Source organism: Gossypium arboreum, chromosome 12 (genome assembly GCF_025698485.1).
Source record: "Gossypium arboreum isolate Shixiya-1 chromosome 12, ASM2569848v2, whole genome shotgun sequence".
Taxonomy (NCBI): Eukaryota; Viridiplantae; Streptophyta; class Magnoliopsida; order Malvales; family Malvaceae; genus Gossypium; species Gossypium arboreum.
In genome coordinates this window covers 119015894-119037325 of record NC_069081.1, presented here as the reverse complement: position 1 = coordinate 119037325, position 21432 = coordinate 119015894, and the positions used below count along the sequence as shown (strand labels likewise).

The window sequence follows — 21432 nt, the reverse complement described above, 5'->3', positions numbered from 1 at the left end:
TTGCCAAGTTCAAGTACCAAAGTGATCTAATTTCCAATTTCAGGGGCCAAAAATTATATTATCACTTTCTTTTGGGTTTTTTTCTCTTCTTTTAAAGTTTTAACGATATTATTATATTAATTATTAAAGACCAAAAAGAGAAAAAAAAATATTAATTAATTATAGTTTAGTCATTACGGTTCTTCTAGTTGTATTGTACCCTTTAGACTGACTTTGACTTTTCTTCTCCATCTAGTCTCTGGTTCTTAATTCTCTTACAGGAAAAAAAGAAATGGAGACCCAAAGTTTGTCTCTTTGGATATTTGTTTCCTTTTATGAGTTTTCCAATATAATTTCAATTAACTGAATACTATTCTTATATCCCCTTTTCTTTGTTTCCTCCATTTTAATGGTGGGGAATTTTGAAAGTATCGATTTTGGTGAATTCAAGCAGAGCACTTCAAAGGGGGAAAAAAAGATTTGAAAGATTTTTTTTTAATCTTGTAGGTGTTTGTTGAAATGGGTAGGAGAAAAAAAAGAAGCGTGTTTAATGTTGATGGAGTTATGGACTTTTTCAACAATGTCATGATGGAGAAGCCTTATCTTCCTTTGTTGATCCCTTTGGTTTTGATGTTATGGGCTTTGGAGAAATGGATTTTCTCTTTATCTAATTGGGTTCCTCTTGTTCTTGCTGTTTGGGTAACTGTTCAGGTAAATTCTCTTCTTTTTTGATCTGTTTTTTATGCTTAGTGGGATATCTAAACAGCTTTAATGTCGATAGGAGATTGTTTAGTAAATAAATGATTCTGTTGTACTTTGTCTTTTGAATTACAATTTTCAGTGTAATATTCCTTAGTTATTGGAATCTGTATTACTTTTTTTGACAAGTTTTGACAAAAAATTACAGTTCTTCATTACTTTTTTATCTTTTTTTTCCCATTATAGATTTTCTATCTGCCATTAAAATGCAGTGTGAGGAGAGCTTAAAGTATTACAAAATACTTTAAATATTCCTAAGTTGCTCCATTTTAGGTCCAAACTGTAAATAGGCTTACATATAAATTAGTTGTTCTTTTTTGACAAAACATGTATTGGATTTTAAGTTCCCCCCATGACCTGCTTCTGTTTTGATAATTACTTTCAAGTTGGCTCAATATTTGTAAATTGTTTTGAATTGTTCTCAAATAGCCAGACAATGGTTCTCATTGGGGAGTAACATGGTCTTTTACATTATTCTGGCACTTGATACTACACAATTGCTATTGTTCTCCTTTACCATGTCAAATATCATTGTTACTTTTAAGACAAGAATGCTGATGAAGTTCATTTTTGAAAGGGAAACTGGCTTTATTGAATTCTATTGTAAGCTTATCTGTCTTTTAGTTGGATTTTGAACTAGCTAGGCATAGTCCTATTAGCTAATATTTGCTTGGAGATTCAGCTAGCTATGAGGGTCGCATTAAAAGATTTAAAGCGATATGTAGGTCCAATTTCTGTTTCCCCTTTCATCAATATAGCTGCTCAACCATTCTCTAAGCATTATTTATATTTTTCAATCCAAGGTAATGGTGTAGGTTGTCTCGGTTTCTTTTATTTGATACTAATAATAACTAAGCACTTTAATCGTTGTTATGGACCTTGTGGTTCATTTTAGTCATGTTTTTCTTTTCTTCACTTTGGACTTTATTTGATACTATTTTGTAATATCTAAATGTTTGGGGGAAGAAAACTTTATGTAGGATTTCCCCTTTGCCATTTGCTGAGGGTGTTATGGCAATTGGTATTTAAAATTTTTATTATGGTGACATAAGGTATCTCTCTTCCATTGCAGCATCGTAATTATCAACATCGAATGGCTGTTGAAGACTTGAATAAGAAGTGGAAGCGATTTGCACTAAGTTCCTCGGTACCTACACTTTCTTTAATTTTCTACTTATATATATGAGTTTTACCATAATCAAATATTTGACACTTTTAAACAGGCAGAAACACCATTGGAGCACTGTGAGTGGCTAAACAAGCTTTTAATAGAGATTTGGTCCAACTACATAAATCCAAAGCTTTCATTAAGGTTTCAATCCATTGTTGAGGTGAGAATTGTGTGAATTTAGTCTTACTACAAGTTCCAGTTTTAAGCGTGCATATCTAGTCCAAAACTTGTTGGATCTTTGCATGACACTTCCTTCTAGATTAACATACCGGACATTGGATTGCCTGGTGATGCACCCACACAAATATATGTTTGTTTATATGAACTTTGGGAAATGCTTAAGTTTGCATCTAAATCTTATCTGTCAAAGGTTCTATTGATAGACAAATTGAATGTCCATCTGTTGTTCTTTCTATCCTCTATTCTCCACTTTGAAGTGACTAAGTGAATCTTCTTGCATGCAGAAACGCTTGAAACGTAACAAATCAAGACTTATTGTAAGTGAGTTTACGTTCAGCTTTGATGAAAAAGTTCAAACTAACAGTTTGAGCCTTTTGGTTGATGTTAATCTTAGAAATATGTTCAACAATAAGACTTTTATTCTTGTAGGAAAAGTTAGAATTGCTGGAGTTTTCACTAGGTTCGTCTCCACCTTGGTTGGGTCTTCAAGGGACTCGTTGGTCAACTTTTGGTGATCAGGTTTGGGTTTTGGTTTTTCGATTACAACTTATTATCCAACTTCATTTTCCTTTATTTTTTTCTACTATGAAGGAATAGAGGGTTAATATGAAAAGACATCTTCACCAAAGCATCTGTTGTTCATTTTGACAGCAAGTTATGCACTTGGGTTTTGATTGGGACACAACTGACATCAGCATTATGTTGCTTGCCAAGGTGGCTAAGCCATTCTTTGGAACTGCAAAGATTGTTATAAATAGCCTTCGCATTAAGGGTGATGTACGTTGAAATGTTTCTGCTATGTATCCCTTCATTCTTTCCTTTTTATAGGTTAATGAAGTCCTATCTAGAAACTTGACCTATTTGATGGATTGATTTATAAATTTACTTATTTAAGTCTTTGGGTATAGAGTATTAACAAATTCTTTTACGAACACTGCTTGATCTGTTTATGTTTCTAATAAAATTATTGTTACAAGTATAGAGCTTTCAGATATGGATCTTAAGAAACGGCCATCAACATTTGATGATAAAAAATAAAAACTTTTCTTTACTGTTGTCTCATGCTTAAAAAGGCTGTCATCCAACTTGCTGCCCTTGTTTTAAAGTCAATACCATTGATGAGTTTTAAATGGTATTGACTCTTCGCATGTTGATTTTGATATATTGATATTATGCCTTATTTACGTTCTGCAGCTTCTCTTGATGCCAATTCTGGATGGGAAAGCAATTCTGTACTCGTTTGTATCCACTCCTGAAGTTAGGATATCAATTGCCTTTGGCGGTGGAGGAAGCCAATCACTACCAGCAACAGAGCTGCCAGGTGTTTCTTCTTGGTTGGTATGTTTCTTCGATACTGTTCATCACCAACAGGTCATCTCAATAATTTTAACTTTTACTTGCTACTAATTGGCTAATTCTAAACTTGTTTCCCGTAATGCAGGTTACACTTTTGACTGATACCTTAGCTAAGACAATGGTTGAACCTCGTCGACAATGTTTCTCTTTATCAGCTGTAGATTTAAGGAAGAAGGCTGTTGGTGGTATTGTTTATGTGACAGTCATTTCTGGAAAAAAACTTTCGAGGAGTAGCTTAAAAGGAAGCCCATCAAGAAGGCAACCAAGTTCTGGTGTAGATGGTTTACGAGAGCACTCTGACGATAAAGATCTACAGACATTTGTTGAAGTTGAGTTAGGAGAACTAACCAGAAGAACAAATGTGAGGCCAGGTTCCAGTCCGCGATGGGATTCGACATTTAACATGATTTTACATGATAATACAGGAATTGTTCGATTCCATCTCTTTGAGCATACTCCTGGCAGAATGATGTGTGACTATCTAGCAAGCTGTGAGATTAAGGTAATGTAAAGTTGATGCTTATCTTATCAAAATTTCCAAATCCAAAGATTGATGTATGATGTTAAGTAGAAATGCACAAATTTCTTATGGTGTAAGAGAAATGCACGCAATATAAATATTGGACCCTTGGGACCCTATGGAAATAAAATTTGCTTAAACTACACCCAAAGTCACTAAACTATTACTAAATTTATGTTTTGGTTTAAAGGTACAGAATGGTCACTAAATTATTCATTTAAGTCACTTAACTTGAAAGTTTTTATTTAAGTCATTGGGTTAAGGTGTTTTTTTTTTTTTTTTAAAAAGTTCAGCTAGTAAGCTCTAAGTGATAATTCGATGATCAGTACGGTAAATCCGTACCCATTGGCGGTAAAAGAACACAATTTAGATCCAAGCCGGTCTAACAGTCAAGGTCGGAGGTCAGAGAAGAAAGTTGTTTGAATTTTGGTTTGCAGATTCCTGACGTTAAAAGTTATTTCATAAAAAAAAAAAAAAAACTAAATTGTAAAAGAGAAGTGGAAGGAGAGTTTTCGATTATGCAGGCAGTGCGAACAAAGAACGCCATACAACAACGCTTTTAACAGCCTAGTGACTTAAATGATAACTTTCGAATAGTATAATGACCATTTTATAACCTTTTGAAGTTAAGTGACCAAAACGTAAACTTACTAATAGTTTAGTGAACTTGTGTGTAGTTTACCCTAATGTTAAACATGCATAATACCGGCTTTGCTTTTATATGTTACATAAGTAGTTTAGCTGCAGAAAAGGTCTATATAGGAAAATAACCTGTAACTTTTTTGTTATGCTTGCCTCTGGTTTTCCTGTTTCCAAGCTTCCAATTTTGGATAAAGCATTAACTTATGAATATGACAGAGTATCATGCTATTGATCATCTTTTGTGGCACTGGTAAGTTGATTTCCCATTTACATGTCCATTGAACAGATGAGATACAATACAGATGATTCCACAACCTTTTGGGCTATAGGGCCAGACTCGAGTGTAATAGCTAGGCATTCTGAATTTTGTGGCAAAGCTGTTGAAATGGTTCTTCCCTTTGAAGGTGTCAATGTAGGGGAGGTATGACGCAACGTGCTTTTTTCTGTTTCTTACTCTCTCAGTAAACCTACTTCTCGATTGCCGTAATAGGAAGGTAAAAGTATAGAATTCATGAGAAGAAATGTTATGATGATGTGTTATACTAGTTAAAATATGTTATAAGTCCCCGTACTCTTCAAAAATTTGGAATTTAGTCCCTCTACTTTTATTTTCATTAATTTAGCTCATTTACTTTTTAGATTTCAAAATTCAGGTTCAACTGTTAACACAGTAAATTGTTTTTGTTAAATTTATTGGCGTAACATTTTAACAATGTTAACCTGAATTTAGCAAAAATATTTTTACAGTGCTAGGCTTGAATTTTGAAATCTGAAAAAACAGAGGGACTAAATTTATGAAAATAAAAGTAAAGGAACTAAATTCCAAAATTTTGAAAACTACATAGACTTATGGCATATTATAACCTGTTATATTTGATACAAAGATGTTGCTTATATCCTAAATTAATTGTGCAATGTGGGTATGTTGGATGCACTTAAGGTCCAAGAAATCATTGCCAATTATCAGTGTGTTTTTGGATTTAATGGTGAATGAATATTTATTAGCCTTTCATGTGTAATGTATGTGTATATAAATTTCTTCAGTAGAATATTAAACTATCGAAATTCTTATGTGCTGAGCAGTTGGCAGTGAAGCTTGTGATAAAAGAATGGCAATTTTCCGATGGTTCTCTTAGCTTCAACAACCTCCGTGTTAGCTCACAATCGTCACTGAACGGGTCATCAAATTTCCTTTCAAGAACTGGAAGGAGAATTATTGTAAAAGTTGTGGAAGGGAAGGATCTTATTACGAAAGACAAAAGTGGAAAGTGTAATCCATATGTTAAATTGCAATATGGAAAGGTACGATGGAGTTGAGGTTGTGAGTGTAGTATTACACATTAGTATACCGGAATTAATTATGCTTACCGTTGATCTTTACTATTAATTCTTTTCAGGTTCTTCAGAAAACAAAGACTGCACATTCTTCTAATCCGGAATGGGAACAGAGTTTCAAGTTTGATGAAATAGGAGATGGCGAATATCTGAAGATAAAATGCTACACTGAAGAGGTCTTTGGAGATGACAGCATTGGCAGTGCGCATATAAGTCTTGAGGGATTGGTAGAAGGGTCACAGAGGGATGTGTGGATCCCTCTTGAGAAAGGGAATTCAGGAGAACTAAGGATCCAGATAAAAGCAGTTCGGATCGATGGCTATGAAGGATCAAGGGTAACTTCTTTTTTTCTTTTTTTTGCATGAAGTGGTAGAGCATTGCTGTAATCTTTCGAAGGAAAGAAAAAAAATAGTAGCTATGGGGAAAAAGAATTAAAATAATATATTACACAGGCCATGCTGGTAGGTTTAAAAGTGCTACTCTGCTCACGACAAAAGTCTCATGGAGGCTTCTGGAGTTGGATTGCATTTTGCCATCTTTACTAAAAAAAAATGGGCAAATTAGTCTCTGTATATTAAATCAAAGAGCAAATTGGTCTTTTCTGTTTTAAAATTTCATCCATTTTTACTTTTGAAAACTGGTTTAATTGAAGGAATAACTAGACAATTACATGTGCCATGTGTACTTCATGTTGAGGTATAAGGATTAGTTTTTAACAGTAAAAATGTATGAAATTTTTAACAAATGACTGGTTTGCTCTTTGATCTAATATACAAAGACTAGTTTACACATTTTTTGAGTAGAGGGAGCAAAATGCAATTCGACTCTTACTACAAAAACCTCCATATACTTTTACTCTCAACTCACTAATGCACTTAACTTTATCTACTAAAAACATGTACACATGTGTTTTCATAATATTCTTTGTGTGAACCAAACGATTTAGCCTAAAGATAAAACGTTGTTTATATGCAAAAGTGGCGTTCGTTTGATTCACAGAAATACATGTTTTTAGTAAATAGCGTTACGTGCATAAGCGAGTTGGGTAGCTCTTTTAAACCTACATGTATATATAAAAGACATTTAACTTCAGGCTGAATCATTTGATTCAGAGAAAGAAAACTACGAACATATGCAACATATTTGTAAATGCTTTTAGTAAATAAGGTCATGTGCACAAGCAAGTTGGGTAGCACTTCTAAACCTACCTGCATGGCCTTTATGATATAATGCATACTAATTGATGATCTTCGATCTGAAGTGCATCTAAGCTGATACGTGTTCGTTTTTTCCTCAAGGGTTCTTCATATTCTGGCAATGGTTGGATTGAACTTGTGCTTATCGAAGCAAAAGATCTCGTAGCTGCTGATCTAAGGGGGACAAGTGATCCATATGTTAGGGTGCAATATGGAAACTTGAAGAGACGAACAAAGGTATTGAGACAACATAATTTTGAAATAATTGCAATATATCTATGCTGGTATGTGTTTCAAGTGAATTTTATTTTTTGGGAGGTCAAAGTATAATTTTTCTATTATATTAATTTGTGATTTTCTAAAAACTAAAGGGACTATACAAACAATTTTTCATCTTTTGGGGGTCAAGGCCACTGCCTGCACCCCTCTCCCTTCGCCCCTGCTTTTGGCGGTCAATAATAGCTACACGATCTTTCATCCTTCACGAAAATAAATATTTGCAGTGACAGTGGCAATAGTGTTTGATGGTTCCATGGATTGCCCCTGCAGGTTATGTACAAAACATTAAATCCTAAGTGGCATCAAACATTGGAATTCCCCGACAATGGCAGTTCTTTAGAGTTGCACGTGAAAGACCACAACGCGGTCCTACCGACATCGAGCATAGGTGATTGTGTTGTAGAATATCAGGGATTGCCTCCAAACCAGATGGCTGACAAGTGGATACCGCTTCAAGGGGTCAAAAGGGGAGAGATTCACGTTCAAGTTACGAGAAAAGTTCCGGAACTAGAGAAAAAACCGAGTGTCAACCCTGATACATCCTTGACAAAAGCTCATCAAATATCGAGCCAGGTGAAAACATCTTGTTTATCTTGATCATCATTGATCACAATAAAAGTACCAAGGAGTCAGAATTTTATCCCATTTATTAAAAAATGAGTAAATTAGTTCTCGTGTATTAAATCAAAGAGTAATTGGTTCTTTCAGTTAAAATTTTCATCAATTTCTACTATTATTCTGTCAGCCATGTTATTTTTAATAGTAGGAATGGATGAACTTTTTAATAGAGGGAACAATTTGCTCTTGAATCTAATATACATGGACTAATTTGTTTATTTTTTAAGAAAAATAGATAAAATACAATTCGACTTTTAGTACAATGACCTCTGTAGTACTTTTACCCATCGATCACGTGAATAGACCGAACAAATCGAACCCTGACATATTTTGTTGGATGCGAGTTCTGTACAGATGAAACCAATGATGATCAAGCTTCAATCTTTAATCGATGATGGCAACCTCGAAGGGATTTCAACTCCACTCAGTGAACTCGAAGCTCTTCAAGATATACAAGACGAATACATGGTACAGCTCGAAACCGAGCAGATGCTTCTACTGAACAAGATAAAGGAGCTCGGTCAAGAGATGTTGAACTCATCGCCTTCTCTCAGTAGAAATTCGTTTGGAAGTTGAAGCCAATCTTTACCATATTCCGATATTACACGTTACGATTACCGTTCCACCGATATAGCTTTTGCTTACTGATAACATCATGTTCACCAAACTCAACATAATAATCTTCATAGAGTAGCCTGCAAGCAAATAACATGGATTGCGTTAAGGGTTACTGCTAGTTCAAGTCGGTTCAAATCTAAAATGGTAGATAAGGTCATGTATTTGTATTTATATTTGGTTAGTTTACAGGTCGAAATAATTTAAATGTTGAAAAATTAAGTATTAAATTTATCAGCCTTGAATTTGTATTATAAAAATTATTTGATATATTGAAAATTAAGTGTTAACGTGGTTTGATAAGAATGAAATGTTGACTTGTGAAAATTATTATTTTCACAATTTTAATTTTATTCATATTATAACCTGCAAAATGTCTGGTATATTAGAGGTTACATAATGGAAAGGATTAAGTTTATACTATTTAAGATGTAATTACATTCCTAACTATTTTAGATTAAAATATGTTTTAAGTTGATGCAATTTTATAAATTTAGAATTTAGTCTTGGTATTTTTATTTTTAGAATTTAGTCTTTTAATTTTCACATTTTAAAATTCAGATTCAATTTAATTAAAAAAGATTTACCAGTATTAATAATTGGATCTAAATTTTAAAATTTAAAAAGTAGAGGATTAAATTTTAAAGATAAAATTATAGGGATTAAATTTTAAATTTGTGAAGAGTACATGGACTTATGGTATTTTAACCTTATTTTTAATATATTAGTATTTAATAGTCTGTCTTAATAGGCATAGTGTTAACATAACTTTTAGCCCTAAACATAGCAAATATAAAAATTAAATGACGTGGCATTATGAGATTGTGCCATGTCATCATTTAAAAAATTATAGGTACCAAAATTAGAATTAGCATTTACAGTAAGAATATGAAGTTAAACTGATAAAATAATTCGATTGAAATGATACTTTAATTTGAAGATTCAACTGAATTGTTTTATAGTTTAGGGACTAGTTTATGAATTAAACCATAATTTGGGGGCATTAAGATGAAATTATCCCTTTTTAAAATTCAGTAGCAAAAAAGGATAAAAGCCCAATAATAAAATCAGCCATATCCATTACCAAAAATATCAATTTTTTCTCTTTTAAAATCCAAAATAAAAGATCTTATCTCTTCTCCCTCAGTTCACTGTCACTTAACCAAAGCTACAACAATGGCAGCAAATCCTCAATAACAAAAAAGAAAAAGAGAGTAATGGCCATTACTACAACAAGATTGACGGAAATGCCCCTCAGAACCCCACTCCCTTTCTCATCCAATTCCTATTCTTCTTCTCTCAACCTTTTCTTCTCACTTCCAAAGCCTTCATTTCGTTTCCTCACTGCTTCCTCTTCTCTCCGCTCCGGAATTAATCCGGGTTCCATTTCGAACCGCTATTCTCACCCGTGGTATCATCGCCTATCCACCGGCGCCTCTTGTTCTTCTTCTTCTTCCCTTCAAGCTTGGTCTTCTCCTTCTGAAAAAGTCATCCAATCGGACGGTAACGGTAAGGTGGACTCTGAAACTCGGTATCTCAATAAAGGGCAAAGCGCTATAGACAGAATTGTTCTCAGGTTACGGAACTTAGGGTTAGGATCAGATGACGAAGACGAAGAAGATGACGGAACTGACGATTATAATTCGACGCCGGTGATTGGAGAAGAGAGGTTAGGTGATTTGTTGAAGAGAGAATGGGTTCGGCCTGATACGAGGCTGATAGAGAAAGAAAAAGAAGAAGCTGTGCTGCCGTGGGAGCGAGAGGAGGCGGTGGTGGAGGTGGTGGTGAAGGAGGGAGGTCTACTAAAAAAGAGGACAGTCAAGGCGCCAACATTGGCTGAGCTGACAATTGAGGATGAGGAGCTTAGGAGGTTGAGGAGGATGGGGATGCATTTAAGGGAAAGAATCAATGTACCCAAGGCGGGGATTACGAAGGTGGTTCTTGAAAAGATTCATGATAAGTGGAGAAAGGAGGAGCTAGTTAGGCTTAAGTTTCATGAATTTCTCTCCGTCGATATGAGGACTGCTCATGAGATTGTTGAGGTTGGTTTTTGCTCTTGTCATGAGAAATGTTAAAGAGTTTTTTGTTTTTGCCGGTGTTATTTGGACTCGGTTGTGAGCGTCGGATACGGGTATATATCCGACATGGATATGATTAGTTTTTGTATGTATTTGAAGGAGGTCATATCCCAATATCCCGATATTTCGGATACGAATCTCAGACACAAGTACTGCATGAAAAATGAAGAGACCGAGCAACATAGTCATGCATGGCTATGACTTAAGGATCATCTTTTAGCCTTGGGGTTAAGTTTATATCTAAGAATTTTTTGTTATGCATGAAAAATGAAGAGTCCGAGTAATGTAGTTCGAGATTATGTTATTGGTTCGAGTTTTTGTTATTCATGCATAAATGTCTGACTTAAGGATCGTTTTTTAGCCTTGGGGTTAAGTTTATATCTAAGAATTTTGCTTTCTAAAAGAAAATTTGAATGATCTTATCATGGAAGCAATATAGTTGTAATAAGATTTTGATTTCTATGGAGTAGATATAGATTGGTTGATACATTAAGCATTTAAGACTTTTGGTTTTTGTTTTTACATGGTGAATGATGATAATGATGTAGTATTGATTTAGTTTTTCATTTGAAATGGATAGATCAAATGTTTCATGGACATATGAATTGCTTGTTGGACATAAATAAGGAGCTTGCCATATAAGTAACAGGCCATTTAGTTTTAAGTTGAGTGGTAGATCGGATTGTTTGTTTTTTTGGGTAGGTTTTGAAGTAACTAGGATGTGTGTAGCCAAATTCTATAATTCCTTGCTTCTGTGCTTTAATCTGGTGTCTGTTTCTAACTTCTGAGCACTTATTACAACATGAAATATTCACGGCTTGAATTGATGGTCAGCGTCGTACAGGAGGGTTAGTTATATGGAGATCTGGAAGTGTTATGGTGGTCTATCGTGGGAGTAACTACGAAGGTCCTTCTAAATCCCAATCCGGAGAAGGAGAAGCTCTTTTTATCCCAGATGTTTCTTCTGCTGGCAAAAGAGAAAGTGAAACAGGCTCAGCTTCAACCTCAGAAAAATCTGATAAAGTTGTGGTGAAGCCAGAACGTAGTGAAAGCATGACTGAGGAGGAAGCTGAGTATAACAGCCTACTAGATGGTCTAGGACCTCGATTTGTTGAGTGGTGGGGCACAGGAATACTTCCAGTTGATGCTGATTTACTTCCTCCAAAGATACCTGGTTATAAAACACCTTTCAGGCTTCTTCCTGCTGGAATGAGACCACGGCTGACCAATGCAGAGATGACAAATTTACGGAAAATTGCTAAATCACTTCCTTGTCATTTTGCCCTAGGTATGTTCACCTTTTCTCCATGCTCTCTTACTTTACCTTTTCTGTTGGTGACATTATACAGAGTTTCACTATTTAAATATTCTTCTAGGGAGGAATAGAAACCACCAGGGATTGGCAGCAGCAATAATTAAACTTTGGGAGAAAAGCCTCGTTGCAAAGATTGCTGTAAAACGAGGTATTCAGAATACAAATAACAAGCTTATGGCTGAGGAGCTAAAGGTATGTTCTTTTACAACTTATAGGCTTTGGTATCTTGTGTTTTGCATGATAATATTCTTCTGCCTCATTGCAATTGCATATTCATATTCCTGACTCATACTGAAGTGATCTTTTTTACTGGTTTATGACATTTTTTTGTCTTTCTTTGGACTCTTCATCATTTAAGATATGCTGCACTTTCAAAAGAGACGGAAGAATATACTTCTCATGCGTACTAACAATTTTGCAGAACTTAACTGGAGGTGTCTTGCTGCTTAGAAACAAGTATTTTATTGTTATATACCGCGGAAAAGATTTCCTTCCAACAAATGTTGCAGCTGCTCTGGCAGAAAGACAAGATTTGACAAAACAGATACAAGATGCTGAAGAGAAACTCCGGATCAAAGCAGTTGAGCCAGCTCAATCAGGTGAAGACAAAGGACAGGCACCAGCTGGTACTTTGGCTGAGTTTTATGAGGCTCAAGCCCGCTGGGGAAGAGATATATCTGCTGAAGAACGTGAAAAGATGATTGAAGAAGCTTCCAAAGCTAAGCATGCTAAACTCATAAAACGCGTGGAACATAAGTTAGCTATTGTAAGTGTAATATCTATACCCTGTTGGTTGAAATGAAAAATCTCACAAAAGAATATGCAATTTTGAATCTGTTACTAGTTTATTGTTAGTAACCATTGGAAAATTACCATACAAGCTTCTTTGTATAAGCATGTCTAGCTTCTTGGAAAGGCTACTGCTATTATCTCGTCTGTCAAATATGCTTGATTTATTTACTTTTCTGAAGATCTGAAACAGGCTGCTATTTTTGGTCCTTAGTTTGCTATTTATTTTTGAAGGTCATCCATCAGTTTCCTGTTTAGTGCATCTAGGTAGTTGCTGTATGATATAAACTTTTCCATGTTTGTACCTGCTACCAGTTCACAATATGATTTTAGATATTTTATTTATTTGGTTATTGGCATTTATTGCATGCTTGAATATGCAAACAGGCCCAAGCCAAAAAGCTTAGAGCAGAGAGACTACTAGCTAAAATAGAAGCCTCCATGATCCCTGCTGCTCCTGATTATGACCAAGAAACAATCACTGATGAGGAACGGGTTATGTTTCGCAGAGTTGGTTTAAGAATGAAACCGTACTTACCTCTTGGTGTGTGATCTTTTCATTTGGTGATTGAAATTTGAATCTAGAATTAAAATGCTGACGGTTTGTATAATAATATACTAGGTGTTCGTGGTGTTTTCGATGGTGTCATTGAAAATATGCATCTGCATTGGAAGCACCGAGAACTTGTGAAGCTAATATCCAAACAAAAGGTCCTTGCATTTGTTGAAGATTCAGCAAGGTTATTGGAGTATGAAAGTGGTGGGATACTGGTGGCAATAGAAAGGGTCCCCAAAGGATATGCTCTTATCTACTATCGTGGAAAAAATTACCGTCGACCCATTAGCATAAGGCCAAGAAACCTTCTAACAAAGGCAAAGGCATTGAAGCGCTCAGTTGCAATGCAACGCCATGAGGTTTGATCTCTTACATTCTGATATTATCGTTATGCTTCATAACAATTGTTCCATATTGCTTTTTATGTCTTACATCATACTATTTGTAGGCTCTAAGTCAGCATATTTCTAAATTGGAGAATACCATTGAGCAAATGAAAAAGGAAATTGTAAGTGTTCTTTTTCCTATATACAGTCACTTTTGAAACTCTATTTCTATGCTATATATATATAGCAACTGGTATGGACTTCCATTTCTTGCGTGACTCACCTTTGTATATGAACTTTCGTCGGGCCTAAGTCATTTTTATAATAGTTGAAACCAAACTGGTTGTATAAATGTTAGTTGCACTTTATTATACGCTGAGGTTACTCATAATTTAGATGTCTTGTTCTCCTGTTTTCCCGTTATTCTGGTTTCTGTTTCAAGAGTTCTGCCTCTCATAGTCAAAGCTCTTCTGACTATGAGATTCTAATTTCATTATTGGAGATAAGAGAAAGTTACGAAGATAAAATGCTGAACTAGTTCAACGCTTTTGCTAAGCTATAAGATATTAACATACTACTGTAATGATTTAGGATCTTTATTACATGCAAACCTTGAATTTCAATTTTCAAATGGTGCGAAGTCTTAAGATATAGCCTAAATATTTAAGCTATCCTTAAAAAAAGGTTGGTATAAGCAGGTAATTCTTCATAGTAGAAGACATGAGTTTTAAATGTTGGCTGAACTAATTTAAGATACAATTTTCATGCCTTTTTTAAGGGGTTCTCTACTGCAAGAGAATATAGGTCTTGTTTTTAAGCTTTACATGAAAATAAGTAATAATAATGAAAGAACACTAAAGGATACTAGATTATTTTCCTATTGCAAAAGAGGTGAGTTGTAAATAGTTAAGAAAGATTCAAGGCTTTGACTTAAACCAATCAAGATCGAAGATTTAGAAAGGCATTGTCGTTCATGGTAATGTTGTTAGGTGGATCACAGAATTGAGCCAAAATAGGGTAGCACTTTCTGAAGTAATATTGATTGATAATCTACTCATAATGCTACATTATTTATGGTTACTGGTATGCCATGTAGATTTCTGTACGTTTCCTTCAGTAATACCTATTTAATGAGAGAGTATGCAATGGGGCTTTTTTACCCAGATAATATAAATTAATTAATTAATTATCAAAATAGGTTAGGAAAAGAATTATTTAAGGAAATAAGCATCCGCTACAGTAACCCACTGGTATCACCTTACCAACCGGCGGCACCACCACCACTTCCTCCCAATCATTGCGGCATGATAAGTTTTAAAAAAAAAAAATTGGTGCCGTTACTGTGTCAGGGGGCACCAATAAAATTTTTTTTTAGTTGATAAATTAACAAATTTAACCTTCTAACCAAAAAAGCTAAACCTATTAATTTACCAACTAAAAAAATATTATTGGTGCCGCCTGGTACAGTAATGGTACCTAAAAAAATTCTTTAAAAAAAAAACTAATCATGCCGCAATGACTGGGGGGAGTGGGGGTGGTGCCGCCGGTTGGTTAGGCGGAACCGGCGGGTTACTGTAGCAAATGTTTATTTTTTTAATTAATTTTTTTCTCATCCTATTTCAATAATTAATTAATTATTTTATATTATTTTCGTAAAAAAGCCCTGCAATGGTCTTGCTGAGTACATTGTTGTTCTTATTTTCTGTCCTGGTATGCTTGAAGTAAACTGGAGAAATTATTGTTGATTTTGTAGGGTGCTTCGGAAGATGGTGATGATGATAATAATAGGGGCTCAGGCGAGCATGGCCAGTTTGATCCCGTCTCGGAACTCTCCGAAGTGAGTTACTATATGTTCTTAGTATTCTTATTGATATTTGTTGCATGTATAACTTCTTGAGTGGGGGATGGTTTTCAGTTAGAAGCCTTCAGTGTGGTTATTTGAAATATCTTGTTAATGTTGGGGGGAAATGTTTCTTTTTTAACTTTGTCAAATGCTCGTTTGCAGAGTGAGGATGAAGAAAACATAGCATCTGACACTGATGATGAATACAAAAATGAGTTTGATGACTATGAAGATGATAGCGAATTCGTTGACGACCATGATGAAGGTGATAGCGAATTTGTTGATGACGACGATGAAGATGAGGCTGACAACAGTGAGTGGGAAGATGAAGAATCTTTACAATCAAACATTAAAAAATCCAATTTACGCAGCCATCGTTGATCAAGTTTCTGAAAATTTTGGAGTTAACAGTTTCTCATGTTCGCCATAGCCCCTTGAGGTAATCATTATATTGCTTCTTTAGGGACTATGAAATTCCATTTGGCTGATGAGAAAGCTTATCATCTCAAAGTCCCCTATAATATTCTTGTTTTGGCTTTTTTGTTTTCTGCTGTGCATTCCAGAAGCCATAAAATCATAATATTTTCCTTTTCCTGATAATGTTAGGTATGTGAAGTCTCAGGCCGTGACATGCGCATATTTTTACCAGCGAGTATTTTATACATCATGACTGAATTGGGGAAGGGCTTACATGTATCAAGTGTCATGGACTACCATCAAAGGTTTTGATGCTTGAGTATGTGAAACAAGGTGGTTCAATCTGGGTAGTTGTGCCATACCATTTTTGTAATGTATTTCGTTTCTCAATTAAGGTTGGGGTACATTTGAGAACTTGAATTTCAAAAATTAGTGTAACTTGTTTAATAAAAATACATGTAAATGTTGATTATTTTTTAGATGTAATGATGTGTCTGATTTTTTTTTTTTTCGAGTTTAAATACTTATTATGAATTTTGAAATGTATATTTTATACCTTTGAAGTATATAATTGTATTGAACCTTAACTAGCATATACACAATAAATGCATGAATATGGTGTAGCCTATCATAGGAGTACATGCATTGTAGCATAATTACTGTATATTTTGCTTGGAATCATGTAGTATATTACCAATAATGAATGTGTTGAATGCTACAGATTATACGTTTAACCATTCCAAGCAACCATAATTTGATCCTCAAGTAACTGCAATAATTAAAGAAACCACCTCAAAAGAAAAAAAAAAATAATAGTGCAATTTAAAAGGAACTAAGATTTTGTTCTTGAATGGCCTTATGCCTATGGAGGTACTCAAATCATGTCAGCTATGTAAGAGAAAACTTTAATGAAATATTTTTAAACTCAAAAAATTTATTAAAAAAAAACTAATTCTTAAAGGTAAATTCAAAATAACATAATTTCAAATATAAGAAAAATGTAAGGTTTAGGAAAAGCCAAATTTAACAATCTCATTTACCTCATACATGCTTACAGGAAAATAAACTGAAGTTTACACTGTTACGGTGTTCATAATTATCCCTTTTCTGTAGACACCCTTTGCAAAGGGAAATATGAAGGTGAGGGGACTTTCTTAAATCTTGAGACATTATCGTTGTGTTGTATGTCATCAACAGTACTGTCTCTTTAGCTGCAATTTGTTTTCCTCCATTTTCATCACTGCGTGAAGTTGAATAAAAACCTGAAAAAATAAAAAATAGAGTTAAAAAAAGACTCGGAAAACAAGCAAGCATAAACAAAAATGGCAAATGATTTAGAGAAATATTTAAGATGCATGCATGCATGATGCATGCATGCAATGAAGCAGGGAGCTCCCTTCAGTCCAATGGGTGGGCAAAGGATGGGGAAGGAGTTGCTCCCACACCATGCATCTGGCTCTGCTTAACATTAGACGATGGAGGTAAAGGTTTAAGCATAGCCGGAATGCATGAGATGGCAGCTCTATCCCCTTCTCTGCCCCCTGTATTGGACCAAAAGGAGCTCCCTTTCTTTTATTCAACAAGAAGAAAAAGGGATGTGTAATTCCCTCCCTTGTTTCTTCCTTTATATACTAACACAAACTCTATCCACCCCCCCCCCCCCAAAAAAAAAAAAACTCTCCTACCAATAAAGTTTGGCACAATCCAGCCGAGTTGGAACCTAGATGAGAGTCAAGCTCTTTTTTGTATACCTTTTTGTCTTCATTCGAGGATTCAAATTTTTATTAAAAATGTAGTTTAAGAATAAGATATGAGATCTACATATTATATTAACAAGTCTTGAATCATTGATTCATTCCATAACAACAACCCAGCAATTTTATTAGTTGGTAGAATACTTCAAACCACAAGGTTCATCAACTATGAATATATAAATATTTGAAATACGTGTTCATCTGGTTATTTTATGATTTCTATGTTTCATTTCTCTTGGATTCTTCTATTTTTCTTTTAGACTAGAAATGGTCAATAATAATAATAATAATAATCTTCAAATGTCATTTATTTAAAGTTGATGAATCTCAACGGGCTAATATTGTCTCTAATTCAAGTTTTATCTCTTAACTTTGTATAGAATATCAGGTACAGATACTTATATTTTCTTGAAAATTGTTAAGTTATCACGTGCAATTCATTATGACGAGAAATTTTTACTCCGTTGAACTTACTCAACTTTTTACAAAATCAAGAAATAAAACCCCATTCCATTAACTTTTAAGGGGAAAACATTTCAAATAATTCATCAGGAAAAAGTCCACCTCTCGACATAAAGAAAAATACCAACTACTTAAATATAATAATATATGAAAATTTTTATAAACACGACAAAAATATAGAGACAATGGCTCAAACAATAAAGGGTAGTCTACGCATAGCAATGTAGCATGAGTTGTCGGATTGAGATTTGATGGAATCTTTGTAAAGATTTGGCCGTACCATTTTATTCTCACCAGATTCACATTTGGCACTGTCCCTTTTTTTAATTATTTCCTGATTTCGTGCAAGAAGACAAATAAGACAGTAGAATTATTATATAAAAGGCGTAAACTAAAATAGCTTTCCCAGATACACACACCACACTGACCTATCTACACGCCTTTTAAACCCCAACCGTTGGATTCCCTCTACGTAGATTAAAGGGACGGTCTTGATCTTATGGTGGAAATATATGCACTTCATCCTTGCCAATGTGATGTTTTCTAGTGAATACTCTTACGTCTATTTCAAATTAGTTTAAATTTGGTTTAATATATAGATTCACTTCTAAATTTGATAATCTTTCTCACACTGACCTTTAATTTTTTTTGTCATATTGATCTTTAAGGTTAGCATTTGTTAAATAAATTGGTCCCGATACTAACATAATTTATTTTTCTAAAAATTTATTGATGTAGACAAGTATGGGATTGACACATGGAGAAAGAAGGGGACGACACTTGTATTCATTTTTAACCGTTCTTAATTTTTTTTTAAAAAGCACCTTGAAAATTTGTTTAAAAAATATATAAATTATAAAACTTCAAATATATATATATTGAAAATAAAAAAAGAATATAGATAAATTTAAAATAAAAACAATAAATTTCGTTAAAATTTCAAAGAAATAAAAAATGGAATATATTTAAAAATCAAAAATAAATAAATTTGGTTAAATTTTTGGTAAATTACAAGAAATTGTAAAATATAAAATTAAAAAATATTTTAAACATTAAAGAATAAAAAAGTTAGGGCCAATTTAAAAAGGTTACCAATTTTAGGGACCAATATATATATTAAGCCTTTAAAATCCATATATTACTTGATTATCATATAATTAATAATATTATTCTAATTTGTGTCCATATTTTACTTATTTATAATATAAATTTTAAGGAAGAGATTGATTTGTATCGATATAAAATTAAAGTGGGTTTTATATTATTTTCTATATCTTTGTACGATTAATATGTTAAATTTTATGTAAGTTAAAAATTTTAATTATCTGCTTTTATATAAAAAGACTTTTAGTCATTCAATAAATATTAATATATAGAATATTTTAGATAAATAAGATAAAGAGATCGAATCAATTCAAAAATTTACATGTATGAAAATTATAATTGTAACAACCAAATTTTTCAGTGGTGTCGAAAACAGTGATTCAAGATCACTAAATCCGACGAGTAAGTTTAGAAATTTTAACAAATAATAGTTATAGGCCAAGCGCGAACTTAAAAAAAATTATTTTTAATTAGTAAATTTTTCGATTTAAAAAAATTAATCAGGTAAATTGGGTTGAAAACAAGGTATCGAGACCCCTGATTCATAAACCGAGCCATAAATATTTTTATAAATATTTATGGAGCGTTATTAAGTGAGTGTTAAAGTTTCGTTAGAAAATTTTAACGTTTGGTTAGTCAATTAATTAAAAAGAACTAAATTGAAAATAGTGTGAAATTTATTAAATTGTGATTAAATAGTTTAAGTGATTAAAAAGGAGGGATTTAATAGGAATTGGACCCAAGTTGTATGGGCTGGACGATTGGACAAGAAAATCAGCAAAAAAGACAAAGAGAAACAAGGGCAAAATGGGAAATTTTGCAAATTAAACATATAAAACAAGATAAAATTGAAAAATCTAGAAATATCATCATATTTCTTCAGTAAAAACGCCATGGGAGGTCTGAAAGCTGCTGTTTTTTCATACTTTGACATATGTGAGTTCAATTCTTGCCCTTTTCTTTGAGATTTTTATGTTTTTGTGACTTTTACAATTAGGTCCCAGTGTTTAATTCATTAGTTTTTGACTTTTATGGACAAAATTAAAAGCTATCATTGATAAGTGTTGGCTGTTTATAATGAAATAAAATGAATTTTAAGCTTTGATTTTGTTGTTTGATGATTTTATCAAGTAAATTCAATAGAAATTGATTTTAGGACCTAATTGTGAAAAAGTTGTGAATTAAGGTTTAGTGTTAAAATTATAATTTTAAAAGGTTGTGTAATAGTTTAGAATGATGGAATAAAATGTTAATTGAGAAAATTTATCTTAATAGATGGGCTAATTGAGCAAGGACTGAATTGTATGACCTGTGAAATTTAGAGGAAAAATGGTAATAAACATCTTGAACTAAAACAGCTTTGGACAGCAGCAGTAGGTTAACTTTGAAAAATCACCATAAATTGTAAAAATTGAATTAAAGGATGAATAATATATGAAATTAAAGCTTATTGAGTCTAGTTTCTTATAGAAGAAACGGTGTAAGAAATTGAATTGTAAATTATGAGATATAATGAATTTTGTGAGACAAGGTCAGAATGAATTCGGGTTCCCCTGTTTTTATTTTGGAAAATCACCAAAAATTGGAGAAAATTAATTAGAGCCTAAAATTTATATGCTTAGAATCCTTAATGATTCTATTTTCAATAGAAATCAACGAGAACATTATCCGAGTTTCGTACTGTGATATAATTAATTTTTAGTGAAGAGAGTTCAGAACTGTCAGATAGTGAAATAGGGGAAACTTAAATGAATAAAATGTACTAATTGGCTATACTAAAAATTTTGAAAATTTTATGGTGGAATTATATGTGATTCTAGTTTTAGGAAAAATTTACGGATCTTAATTTGGAGCTTTGTAGCTCGAACTATAAATAATTGAGTGACTATGACTCGTGTGAACAGCTTGATATGAGCATTAATGAGTAAATTGTGAAATCTTACTTACAAGAATGTTATATACATTAAGGATGTGGAATGAAGAGGAGGAGGAGGGAAATAAATGATATATGTTTATAAGAAAACAGTATGAGAACGATACATATCATGACATGTATATATATGACTAGTTTCAATATGATGCTTGTTGGGTATGAAGTTGGATTGAAATGTCTAAGGCAAGTATTTTATTCTGCGCAT

At 33.3% G+C, this 21432-nt stretch overlaps 2 protein-coding genes across 2 annotated transcripts; both read left to right on the top strand.

Moving 5' to 3' along the window:
* Positions 1 to 146: 146 nt before the first annotated feature.
* On the top strand, positions 147 to 8961 carry LOC108479193 (uncharacterized). The gene is made up of 14 exons (XM_017781649.2): positions 147 to 690; positions 1811 to 1885; positions 1962 to 2069; positions 2374 to 2406; positions 2519 to 2608; positions 2741 to 2866; positions 3284 to 3427; positions 3531 to 3947; positions 4894 to 5028; positions 5691 to 5909; positions 6005 to 6277; positions 7241 to 7375; positions 7688 to 7990; positions 8390 to 8961. The coding sequence occupies exons 1-14, from the start codon at positions 499 to 501 to the stop codon at positions 8609 to 8611; spliced, it is 2472 nt and encodes an 823-aa protein (XP_017637138.1). The 5' UTR covers positions 147 to 498; the 3' UTR covers positions 8612 to 8961.
* A 764-nt stretch (positions 8962 to 9725) lies between these two features.
* LOC108479192 (CRM-domain containing factor CFM3, chloroplastic/mitochondrial) lies at positions 9726 to 16580 on the top strand. Its single transcript, XM_017781648.2, has 10 exons — positions 9726 to 10692; positions 11563 to 12016; positions 12105 to 12235; positions 12465 to 12809; positions 13220 to 13376; positions 13455 to 13747; positions 13837 to 13896; positions 15468 to 15551; positions 15720 to 15996; positions 16164 to 16580. The coding sequence occupies exons 1-9, from the start codon at positions 9868 to 9870 to the stop codon at positions 15936 to 15938; spliced, it is 2568 nt and encodes an 855-aa protein (XP_017637137.1). The 5' UTR covers positions 9726 to 9867; the 3' UTR covers positions 15939 to 15996; positions 16164 to 16580.
* The last annotated feature ends 4852 nt before the right edge of the window (positions 16581 to 21432 follow it).